Source organism: Parasteatoda tepidariorum, chromosome 1 (genome assembly GCF_982258835.1).
Source record: "Parasteatoda tepidariorum strain Cologne lab strain chromosome 1, Ptep-v5.0, whole genome shotgun sequence".
NCBI lineage: Eukaryota > Metazoa > Arthropoda > Arachnida > Araneae > Theridiidae > Parasteatoda > Parasteatoda tepidariorum.
In genome coordinates this window covers 94,571,185-94,583,808 of record NC_141755.1, presented here as the reverse complement: position 1 = coordinate 94,583,808, position 12,624 = coordinate 94,571,185, and the positions used below count along the sequence as shown (strand labels likewise).

The window sequence follows — 12,624 nt, the reverse complement described above, 5'->3', positions numbered from 1 at the left end:
AGATTGTTTAATATCTGAGCAAATTTGCTCAATGTACTACCATTTCTTAGTTAAAGAATAAAAGTTATCAACTGTTTGTTATATAAGAATGCAGATAGTTAAAATGAAAAAAATGTCTAACACTCAAAGAGTTAAAAAGCAATTGAAGGTAACTAACTTGAAAACTAAATAAGACACTTTCTAGCCTAGAAATGAACAAAAACTTATTCACAATAGAGAGACAAAATAAGAATAGATAATGGACGTTCTTTAATAAGCCCTTTATATACATAGTGTGAATTTTTGTAGGAGACTAAATTAAAAATAATCTCAGAATATTTTAGAATTCAAATTACCCAGAACCCTGGTAGCAGAAACCCTTCAGCATGGCAGTGGACGCTGCAGTTAATTAATTACAACATCTGCACATTATTTTTCATTTCAAATTAAAAAAGAAACGAAAAAACACTGTTTTTAACCTTTTTAAAATTGTTTCTAATCAAAGTTGAGTTGAGAGAACACCACCAAGAGCAAAAAAAAGAAGAATAAATTTTTTTTTTGTTACTTGATTACAGGCATTTATTGCATAGGGACTTTTTTTTTAAACATTGGTGAATAAATCAAAATAAATTTAAAAGTGTATGATATTTTTATGTACAATTTTTAATACCTTATGTTTACAAATTTTGCCACGTACATGTTAGATTCAGGTGAGTTTTTACAATAATTATATCTGTTTGTCTACCTTGGGGTCACAGGCAAATTTTGTATTTATGAAGATAGTGCTGCAGATTAACTCCCTAAATTCTGCTACTAGACCTAAACTGTAGAACATTGCTTCAAACTGGATCCGTTAACCTGAAAAGTCAGGTGATATGCAAACTGACCATATTGCAATCATCTTGTAGTTGATGATAAAAATGAAGAGTCTAGATCAGTGTTTCCCAACCTTTTTTGTACCATGCCCCACCTAAGCCTTTCTAAAATTCTTATGCCCCCCCCCCATGTAACATATACATAATTTTTAATATTAAAAAATCGAATTGTTCACTTAAGAAACTTAGGAAATTGTTAGCGAAACAAAATAAATTTTCAGATTATATAATGAAAAACTAAAATTCAAATTCGAAATAATTTAATTAAAGATTTTTCTATAATAATTTAATATTTTAATTTAGTGAGATTCTTGCTCTTGATGCTTGCTGCACGTAGATTTTATCTTAGGTTCCAATTTGGTAAGCTTCAGTCTCAAGTCTCCTCGTTGTGTTATATCCAGACGATTTGTTTTTTTTACCAATAAAATCATTTACAGCACTAAATCCACATTCAGCTAAATATGAAGATAACAATATCAGTAATAACAAGATCGGTAACAATAGTTTTCTTGCACATTTGATTGAATTTGGGTATTTGTTTTCCGTTTCCTCACGAAGCCATGCCATCACTCATTTCACATTAAATAAAGTTTTAACTGACTCATCCTTTTGCATTACTGCATGTTCTTCTTGATATATTTGATATATCAGACAAATCCACTAACATGGACTGCAACATCTATGTTGGAAAATAAATTTGTTTTAAATCATAATATCTTTCTTTTAAATCAGCCAATTTCCAGATGATAGATAATAACAAGTAAAGCGGTATCATTTACTTCACATTTTTGGAGCCAACTAAACTGTTCAAAGTTTTTGTTGTTAATATATTTCTGACATAACTCAATAAGGGTAATGAAGCCAAATATCTTCGCTTTTGCATCAACAAGAGTTTTATTTGTTCCTTGAAGCTTCTTATTTAATATATTCAGTTTTTCAAAGATATTGGCTAAATAACTCACAAATGCTTTACCATCGACTGTAAACAGATATTTCATTTCAGGTTTGTCGCTTAAAAAATCCCTAAGTCACATAATATTTATTGACCGCAATTATTTAAGAATTTGCTTTTTTCTTTCAATTTTGTCACCGAAATCTTGCATAGTATTTAAATGGCCCAGAGCAAAAGGTTTAAACTCATGTCGAGTCCATTTTTGAATTGCCCCCCTTAACAATCAAATTGCTTCCCGGTGGGGCGTGGGCCCCACGTTGGGAAACACTGGTCTAGATCCTCCTCAACCACGTGGCCAACAACTGACTGTAGAGGGAATGTTTTGATTTTTTTTCTTTTTTAACTTTTTAATGCCTATAGTTGAAAGAAATAGATTTTTTAAGTATACAATACTTTTTGTTTTACCTACATCCCTCACTTCAAAATGTTTTACTTAAATAAAAAAAACTAATTATGTGTGCATATCATTATTTTTTAATAATTATATTAATTTAAACAATAATTTAAACACTAATAATTAATATTTCAGAAACCTTCAAGTTCCACTAATCTTTTCATCTCTTTCTGCTCAGCGAAAATCTTCTGCTGTTGAGCCAGATAGCGCTGTACAAATTCATTTTGTTGAGTTGCAGCATCTAACTACAATGAAAACAATAAATCTGAATAAAATTTATCAATACATAAGTATTTATTTAATTACTATAATAGAATTCAGGCAAGCCATGCAATTAAAGCAGTTCCAAAAAAGAAAGGAAAAAAATAGAAAAGAAAAAAACTAACAAGAAAAATTAATAAATGCAGCTAAATAAAAGCATTAAATGTTTATTTAAGCAAGGCAACTTATCTCCACGTGTACTTACTTCTTTCTTTAGCTCACAATCTGTAAAGAAACAAAAATGATTAAAATACAGAACTCCATATTATTTACAAAATCAGATTAAAGCAGGGTTGGAAAAAATGCATGTTTTAAATAATTTAATTACTTTTTTAAAAATATTCTATACTTATATCGCAAAGAAAGTGTTTAATGGACATAGCACTTTGATTATATATTTTCAGAAAAGTTCTTAAAAAGTAGGTTCATTCTATTTTATAAACGTATAAATTTTGAAAATATATTTTATTAGTAATAAAACAATTATTATGTACTTTAAATAAGGAATGATTTCAGAAAATTCAATTCAATTTTTTACGGTGGAGACTATTTTGTTAATAAAATTAAATAGACTGACAATCTTTGGTGCCCAAAATTTCATACCTCTTTAAAAGTTAAACAATTTAGAAAGATGCATTAAATAGTTTAGATAGGAAAATAGAAACTGAATTCATAAATATACTATTTAAAGATTTATTATCTTTTCCCTCATCATAGAAGTGGTAAAACAAAAAAATAATAGTAATAGTAGATAAAAAAATATATAATTTTTGTAAAACCCTCATAAATATTATTTTAAACCAGAAACTATTACCAAAAAAAAAAAAAAAAAATTATAACTTTCCATTTTTGTTAAATGAAAAATATTTTTACTTATTTCTCAATAAGATAATTTAATTAACAAGAAGCACCACATCACAAACTAAGTTTGATGAGAGACCAAGAAATATTCCCTCCCCCTAACTGACACTAAATACATAGCAAAATGGATTTATTAAATGGGATGATGAGAATAGGGTATAAGACCATGTTCACAGCAATATGTAATAGTTTATGAAGAAGTTTCTAAATAGATTAAATTTGCTAAAACACATGGAAAAAAATTTTAATGCCAGAAATAATCAATAATCAAGCTAGAATAAACTGATTTAATTAAAAACTCATTTTTTTCAACATTATATATTTTAGATATTTACAAAAGGCTGCAATATTTTATAATAAATGTAAAAACAAATATCAAAAAATGAACTTATAATTACGACGAACAAATTGAAACAGTGAGTTAGAAAAAAAACTGTTTAGGTGTGATAAAAAAAACTTGAAAAACAATAAATTATGAAAAAATACACACCAAGTTTATAAGCAGTTTTATTTGATTAAAATAGATCAAACCTCCAGTAAAAAGATTCACTAAGTTTATAAGCAGTGTATATTTCTACTGAAGGCTTGAAAAAAAGTTAAACTTAAAAAACACTAAATTATGAAAAACATTAACTTATGAAAAATATATACAAAGTTTAAAAACAGTTTTATTCGTATAAAATAGAACAAACCTCCAGTAGATTTCCTTTCTTCACAAAGCTTTTCAAACTCTAATTGCTATAAAGTAAAATACATTCAATAACTAACAAATTAGTTTAATTTTACATTGGAATGAATAAAATCCATTAATTTAAGGAAAATCATACACAGATGGAAAATCTTTTTTAGAACAAAATTATATAAACATTCTACAAAAATTAGTAAAGGAATACAAAATAATCACCAATTCAAAGAAGAAAAATATTTTGGTATTTTCTTTTGTACTAAATTTAAAATTTTTTTCTTTTTTACTAAAAAGAAAAACAATCATTCCCTATAATCCCGAAGAAAAAAAAAATTTTTAATTAAAAAAAAAGGTCAAAGGGAGTTTTTTTGAACAAATCCTGTATTTTTTATTTGATTACAGAAATTTCCAATAGATATGTAGGTACATAATCTGGACTTAATATAATTCTAATTGGTTAAATTAGAATTGTATTAAGTCCAGATAATGTAAGTAACAAGAGAGATTGTGTTTATGACTACCGTAAAAGGAAGATAACCATAGTGCATGACTGTTTTCAGTTCTTGTGCTTGCATTAAATTTAAACTAGCAGTTTGCCTGCGTTATAATTATTGTTTTCAAATACTTAAAGGTTGGATGAACTATCTCTTTAAAAATAGTATACATACATACTTAGTTTAGTTTAAATGCACATTTTTTACCATTCTCGATCTTTTCCTTTAGAAACTTTTGATTCAAACACCTGTGGTTATGTGTTTCAACACCAAATGTATTCACACAATATATCACAATTGAATAGACAATGCTTGTTCCAATACTACTACTGGAATAATCTATCACTGAATGATTTTTGCAAAAAAGTCATTGTGTGCTCAGAAGATCAGCCCTTCTCCCTTTCAGAAAATTACAATCTTTGAAGGTGTTTGGATAAAAAAGTTAGCTGTTCAAATATATATAATACATGAAATTTATATAAAAAATTTAATTATGAAATTTAAATTTTCAAAAAAAGTTTTATCAGGGAAAATTTTCAAAAAATTTCGGAAATTTTTTTCTTCTTATTTTGGCATTTTTTTTACAAATACTTGTACTTTTCCGGGAAAAAAAGTAGGAAAAAAACAAGGCAAAAGTACAAGATTTAAAAAGTAATGAAGTACAAGTAAAAGCTCATACTTATTACTTTCGTTGTAAGTAACAAAAGTAGAAACGATGCTTTTGTTTTGTTGCGTGGCAGATTTAATTTTTAACATGCAGAAAATATCTCGGAAATTTATAGTAGATTGATACAACTCACTGCTGCTTCATATACAACACGAGATGAACAAAACAAGAAAATGGATCTTCAATAAGTACTCAAAGACAAAAAAAAAATCATTGCAAGGGTCTTTCACTTGGACATAATTGATGAAGAAGGTATTCCAACAGCAAAAGCTAAGAGGGAACAAAACGAGTAAGCAAATATGCCACAGAAAAGTATTTTGGATTGCCCCTGAATGTGATGGCAAAGGCACAGCTCCTTTTTTCCCAAGACTATAGTTAATTCCCAGGCAATATAGATTGTAATAATCTTTAAATGGGGATATGAAACAGTCAATAAACAGTAGTATCAAAATACTGATACGGCCCAGCCCTATTTGTTACGAGATATACTCCATGAGTCAGTCGCCTTTTGTGATTTTTTTCTTTCTGGTGTGCAACTGTCCAGAAGTAACCAAATATTGCTGAATACTCTGACGCAGGTAGTATGTAGAAATCTACCCCAGTTGTCGCCTAACTGGTGCATTTTTTTAATAGTAAATTTGCGATTACCTCCTGATAACTATTTTGGTTCAGTTAATCATGGGGTACATTTCAATATTGGTATCTGTTAGAGCAAGCTTTCTCTTACCATCCAAAAAATTTAAAAGAAAATATGTTGCGGCTGCAAGTTTCACCTTTCACAGTTCTGTGATGTCGTTTATAGTTTCTTTCAGGCCATTACACAGAAGTCACAGGAATAAAAAAGGATAGGGTGCTTTCTCACAGGAAAGTGCACTCACCGGTTTTAAAATTTATGAAAATGTGTAATATATGTAACGATTGAATTTGATGTTCAATTTTTAAATTACCCTCTTATACTATTTAATATGTATATTTCATAAATTATAAACCGTGTTAGAGTATATTATGCGGGTCTGCTCACTTGTTATCAAAATAACTGAACAATTGTAAACTGTTGAAAAAATAATTAAAGGCAAGCTTGAAGACGATCTCTGTGTATAAATTTTTTTCGAGGAAAAAAAAGGATTAATTGATAATCAATTTGAATTTTAATCTAAAAGTTAAGAGAAAATAAACATTTAAACATGCATTTTTTAAAAAAAGGTAATTTATTTTAAAAAATAGGATAGTAAAATTTATAATTACTGAAAAGCTAATTAATGCATTCCCCTCCCTCCCAAATAAAAGATGTCAATATCTCTGGGGCCAAATATCATGGGAATTTTAACTATATAACTAGACAACATAAGAAAAATATTACTAAAATGAAATAATGAAATTAATTCTATAATTATCAATAACTAAATAAATCAGAAATGGACTTATCATTAAAACAAGCGGTTAAGAAAACAACCTTTGCCTGAAAAAATAAATTAAGACAATGTTTTTAAGCAGGGTTGGCAAGATTTTGCCGCAGGTGGAAAAAACCATGGTAAATACCGGTAAAAACCGTCCTGGCAAAAACAGGTTTTTGCCACGCTAATTGGCAAAATGTGTGCAAAAACCTATATTTTCCAAGATGAGAGGACAAAAACACATTTTTGATGCAAAATTATTCCTAAAATTGAAATATATACTATAAATATAAATAATTACAAAAATTAACAAAATTATTATTCCATAATTAAATCATAATGTAAAAATATATCATTTTAGTAGTTTAAAACATTATTGATTGGAAAATTTGTGATTATTCTCTTTTTTCCAGTGAAATGAACTTATTTTAAATTAAATTTAAAGCATAAAATATCTATCAACATGTGTAGTTAATTATTGTACAAATAATAATTTTTTATAATAAATAAAAATAATAATATTATACAAATAATATTTATTTATTTGTAAAAAAGCATTTACTTAAGGATTCTAAAATGAAAAGAGGTCAAAAACTTTCAATCTTTTAAAAATTATTACCCTTATATTAATTATTAATATGTTAAAAATAATTTTTTCATGTAATGTATCAAAATTATTATTCCTTATGATTGATTTAAATTTGTTTCTAGCATTTTGTAATAATATTTAATCAGCAATTTAGATAATTTGGTTTTTGCCGGTTTTTACCAGGTTTTTGCCACTGTCCTGGCAAAAACCCCTTTTTGACGGCAAAAACTCCAACCCTGTTTTTAAGGGATGGTGGCTTATTTTTACAAAAAGGGCAAGGACAGTGCTTTAATAGGGATCAAAGGGCAGGCAGGGCAGACGGCCCTTCTAAAAACGCTTAGACACAGCAGTAAAGTAGATTCTAATACAGAAATCATCACTCACAAAGCGGCTAACTCACTTTTAATAAGGAAGTTTTACAAATAATTTACCCTTAAATTTAAGCCAGTAGTCATCACAAGATCTCAGGCAAACAACAAAATACTAATTAAATAATTTTGAAACAGAATAAAATCTTTTAATGCATATCAAATTATTTGTGATCAATAGTCAAACAATATTTATCACTTGTCGTAAGTCCTGGATTGAGACGAGATCCCCAATTAAATATTCAATATTTTTTTACAAAGCAATTTTATTTTCAGGATAAAAGACAATTTTGTTTCATACTTAAAATCTTTGAGATTTAAACAAAACGTATATGAACTTTAATAGTTATCATACTGTGCTGAATATTAAGACTGTGCCAGAATATTAAACAACATTTTATTTTAAGAGGTTTCTGCTGATATTTCAGTAACATGATCTGTTATGCTAACTATAATTGTTTATGGGCAAAATGGAAAATTTACAATTTAAAAAAAAAACATCTAGTGGAGTGATATTGAGAGATAGCGATAAAAAGGATTCTGGGGGTAGAGATATCAGGGTGATTTTCGTATCGTGATCTGTGGCAGAATAATTGCCAAGTCTTGGAAACTTCCGGGCAGTGACCCACGCGAAACTAAAAAAAACATCGCAGAAAGGGACCAACTCGAAAGGTATAACTCGTAGTCACCCTCGGGGAAACATCTACATGTTTTTTTAAAACAATTTGCAAGTTTAAAATCTATTTGGCATCTTGGCGATTGTAGTTGGTGAGACAGATAAGGAAATATCCCCAATTTTCAGACAACAACTAGTGAGAAACTAAAAATATTTTTAAAAAAACACCACCTAAAGGGATCAACTGAAAGGGTAGGTATAGCTCGAGATATAGCCAAACACAGACAAATCGCTAAATATAAAAAAAGAAAAAAATTTTTTAACTATATGGTCATTTCATGTATTTTTAAAAAGTTTAAAATCAATTTGGGGCCGGCGATTATAGCTAATGCAACGGATTACGATACGAAAGTATCCTCAAGTATGTCCTCTTCTGTGATTTTTTTGTTTTATTTTTTAGTTTCTTGTGGACCACTGCCTGAAAGTTAAAAAACTAGGCGATTATTTTGATAGGGAATAGATAAGATATGAATAGATACGATAGTTAAGTCATCGCGAGATTTCATTTCATATATCGCTTTTTGCTGATTAAAAGGGCGGGAAGTTGCAAGAATATGAAAATCTTCAAATATACCAGAATTGTAATCTAATCCTCTTTTTTGATTTTTTTTAACGCTTCGAGTCTAAAAAATTTATATAATATTGACGTTTTGATAATCGTTAATGCAATTTAAAAGTATGGTAAAAAGTATCAAATGGTATATTTAAAAAAAGTAAATATAAGATTGATCAATTAATGAAAAATAATCTACTAAATAAAAAAAATCATTGAAATGCTTTTAAAAATGTTATTAATAATTATTTTTATTTTGTTGACTAAATAGTTGACTAACATAATTAGCAGTTGGTAAATTTAGGCTTACTTGTTTCAATCGTTTAATTAGATCTTTTTTGCTTCCGCTCTTCGACAAGCCACGCTTCTCTAATTCTTGTTTTAAATCAACAACTCTTAGATTCGCAAGATTTTTTCCATCTAACGATATGGAAAGTTCTTCTTCCATAATCATCAAGTTATAAATTTAGGCTTAACAAAACAAAATATAAATAAAACAAAACCAAAACAAATATTACGCAAGATATGATTTCAATTCCGTTTCCATAGCATGATTAGCACACTTGTATACAAAGCGCTGATTGGTCGACAATAACTAATGCCAGATTCAGAATGTTTTAAGGCCAAAAATGTGATTTTGTCTAGGGTGCTGTTCATTTGCAGCGACTATTGATTAAATAGATACATTTTATTGGCTGATTTCAGCATCGTTGTCACTTAATCGTTGTTCATGTTTACAAGATTTGACACATCACATCAGTCTTTTTCAGTGACTTTGAGCGCGCATGTGTATTTTTTGCAGCCGGAGTGCGTAGACAACTTACAATTTGCTTTATTGTTGTTGTTGTAGTTAATTTGTTGTAGTTAACTAGAGCTGCACGATGGGCTATTGGCGACTGTCTGGGAAGAACACCTGAGGATGATCCGAAGACATGCCATCACAATTTTGATCCTCTGCAGAGGGGATGGCACCTCCACTTCGGCAGCCCGACGACCTAATTTACTTTATTCAAAAAAATATATATATATCAATTATCTCAAACTAACTGCAGGGTCGAAACTATGCCTGGGCAGTCGGAGTACCGCCATGGGGCCCCGACGGTCAAGGGGGCCCCATGTGCTCTCAATATAAATGTAAACAATAACAATCTCGAGCTCAATACCTGCTCTAGTTCCGGTTAGAAAGTTTGCAACTGCTTACTACAACTTATTCTTAGAGCGATATTTTCAAACGGATAATTTTGTTTTCAATAAAAGAAGTAAATTAGATAATTTCTGAGCTCAATTCTGCCGTATTTCATAAGATATTAATGTTATTAAGTAATTCTGGTGAGTTTGAAGTGAAAAATTTGTTTTAGTTAGTGACTTGGTTGCTAGATTTTGAATAATTCGCTTTTTTGGCAGTTCTGATTTGGCCTCTTTCCATTTTTTTATTACTGTTTGCTCTTGTTGCAAGCTGCCCACCATCTTACGTTAGTGTTAGTACCTTTAGCATTGTAAAAACAAGTAATAAGTAATCAAATACCACATTTGCAAAAATCTCAAAACACAATGACAATGTTGTGAGCCAAATAGTTTTAAAATACACCTGTAACAGTAACCCGAAAGTATAGGCGGTATGGAGCTTGCAGCTTTCCCTAGTGTAGAAAACACCATCCATTTATAAGGAATTGTGTGTAGATAGAATTGCTAAAAATTTTCTGTTTTGTAATTGCATATCTACTTTAATATAAAGAGAAGTTTAAAAATCGGTTAAAAGACTTAACCTACTGAATTTTTACACATTAAATTATAATAAGAATGGATTTTATGAATGAAATAATTTTTTTTTGTTGAAAATATCAACTTTTAAGAAAGAAAAAAAAATATTGAGAGACAAACCACAGGGGTTAGTCAACGAAAAAAGCAGGAGATGCAGCCTCTTATATAATTAAAATTTGTATTTGAGATTTCTAAACTTTAAAGTTGGGGATCAATAATTTCAAAACGAAAATGCGGAGAATATACCACTTAACATTTTTGTTTTTTGTACACATGTTAGTGAATGATATACTCAATTCACTATTTTAAAGGTATATGGCAGGGGTGGTCAACCTGCGGCTCTTTGAAGGATTATTTGTGGCTCTCGTTAAATGTACCAGAGTTCCCTTTTCATTTTTGTGCTATTGTATTTAAAAATATTATTATCGTTCCGTATGTGTTTCAAAATGTCTTTTAAATTACTGAGAACAAATAAGAAAAACAAAGTGAAATGTTGTTTAACTCAAGGGGAGTTTTCCATTTCCAATATAATTATGACATAAAAACATCTGGAGAATTAGAATTAATAGAGATGCAAGAAGATCAAGCTCTACAATTAAAATATAAGTCGACATCGATTACTGAATTTTGGAAATTCGTACCAGAATTAAAAAAGGCTGCTTGTCGAATTATTTCAATATTCGGAACAACACACTTATGTGAATCATTTTATTCCACTTCAAAATTTGTGTTAAATCTCAAGTGATTACTGAGAAGTGCTGTCACCAATTATTCACCAAATTTTAAGGAATTATCAAGAGAAGTAAAATAAATGTGTTTAATTTTCATTATTTAAATGCAATACACCCTACATGTTTTTAATAAATATAAATTCTGTAAAAAAAATTAGTACCTTTCAAATACGTATTTAATTGCGGCTCGCGGAAAATTTCAAACTTGAAAAATGACTCGACTATCAAGGAGCTTGGCCACCCCTGGTAGTGGTATATGATATGGTTACTCTATTGTTAACTGAAAGCGATCATTTTTAAAAACGGATACAAGAGGCGAATCAATAATTATGAAATTACAATTATCCACCTTACAAGATTAGTTTCTGTATTTGCTTAAAATAATAAAAAATCATATGACCCCAGAACTCATCAGCTTAAGAAATTTGATATTTGAATTTTTTCTTTTTCTTCTTAGAATGAGGAAGGATTGAATTCCTAAAACGGTTTAAACAATGAATCCCGCGAGTAAGGCTATATGCCAGAACAATGTATATTTGTAGATTGTTCCTTAATATGAGCTATTAAATTTTGTGATTTCTAGTAAAATTTTTTATTAAAATAAAAAGATGCGGGATCAAAAATTCAAAAATGTACATTTTTATTCTTTAAGAACTGGATGTTCTATACATATCAGATCAAAAGGCTTTTCTCAAGTATGAATACCATAGTATCTACTTAAACTTCTTTTTTGTGTGAAAGATTTATCACACATATTGCATTGAAAAGGTTTCTCTTCAGCATGAACAATAAATTGAGCTTTTAAATTACCTTTCTGTGTGAATGTTTTATTACATATACTGCATGAATAAGGCTTTTCTCCAGTATGAACAATAATATGAGTATTTAAACTACTTTTCTGTGAGAATGTTTTATCACATACACCGCATGAATAAGGCTTCTCACCAGTAGGAACAACATAGTGGGTCTTATAAGATTAAACTTATGAGCAAATGTTTTATCGCACATATCACAAGAATAATTCTTTCTTCCAGAATGAACAATAGAGTGTTTGTTTAAAGCACCTTTCTGAGTGAATGCTTTGTCACAGATATTGCATGAATAAAGTTTTTCTCCAGTATGAACACGAGAATATTTATATAAATTAACTTTGTGTGCGAATGTTGCATCACACACATGACATGAGTAAGGTCTATATCCAGAATGAACAAGACAATGCTTTTTTAAACTAACTTTCTGGGCATAAGTTTTGCCACATACATTGCAAGAATACGGTTTTTCACCAGCATGAACAACATGTGGGGGGCGGAGTTATCGACCATGCCAACCTTCATCTATCAAAAGGTACCTCTTAATAGAATCAAGTTAGCATGCTTTAACTTGT

General features: G+C 29.2%; 1 protein-coding gene across 3 annotated transcripts in view; it reads right to left on the bottom strand.

Moving 5' to 3' along the window:
• The window catches only part of LOC107451679 (uncharacterized), a 41,400-nt gene extending 32,069 nt beyond the window's left edge, over nt 1-9,331 (bottom strand). The window contains exons 1-4 of one of the 3 annotated variants that reach the window (XR_011636539.2): nt 9,059-9,312; nt 4,015-4,060; nt 2,667-2,686; nt 2,340-2,445 (exon numbers count right to left, since the gene is read on the bottom strand). Coding sequence is in view for 2 of the 3 variants with exons in the window: in XM_043047273.3 (XP_042903207.2) it covers nt 2,340-2,445; nt 2,667-2,686; nt 4,015-4,060; nt 9,059-9,202 (316 nt within the window). In the remaining variant the exon portion in view is untranslated. Of the gene's footprint in view, nt 1-2,339; nt 2,446-2,666; nt 2,687-4,014; nt 4,061-9,058 lie in introns of all 3 variants that reach the window. The other 2 variants (XM_043047273.3, XM_043047274.3) reach the window with 2 other exon arrangements.
• Between the last annotated feature and the right edge of the window lie 3,293 nt (nt 9,332-12,624).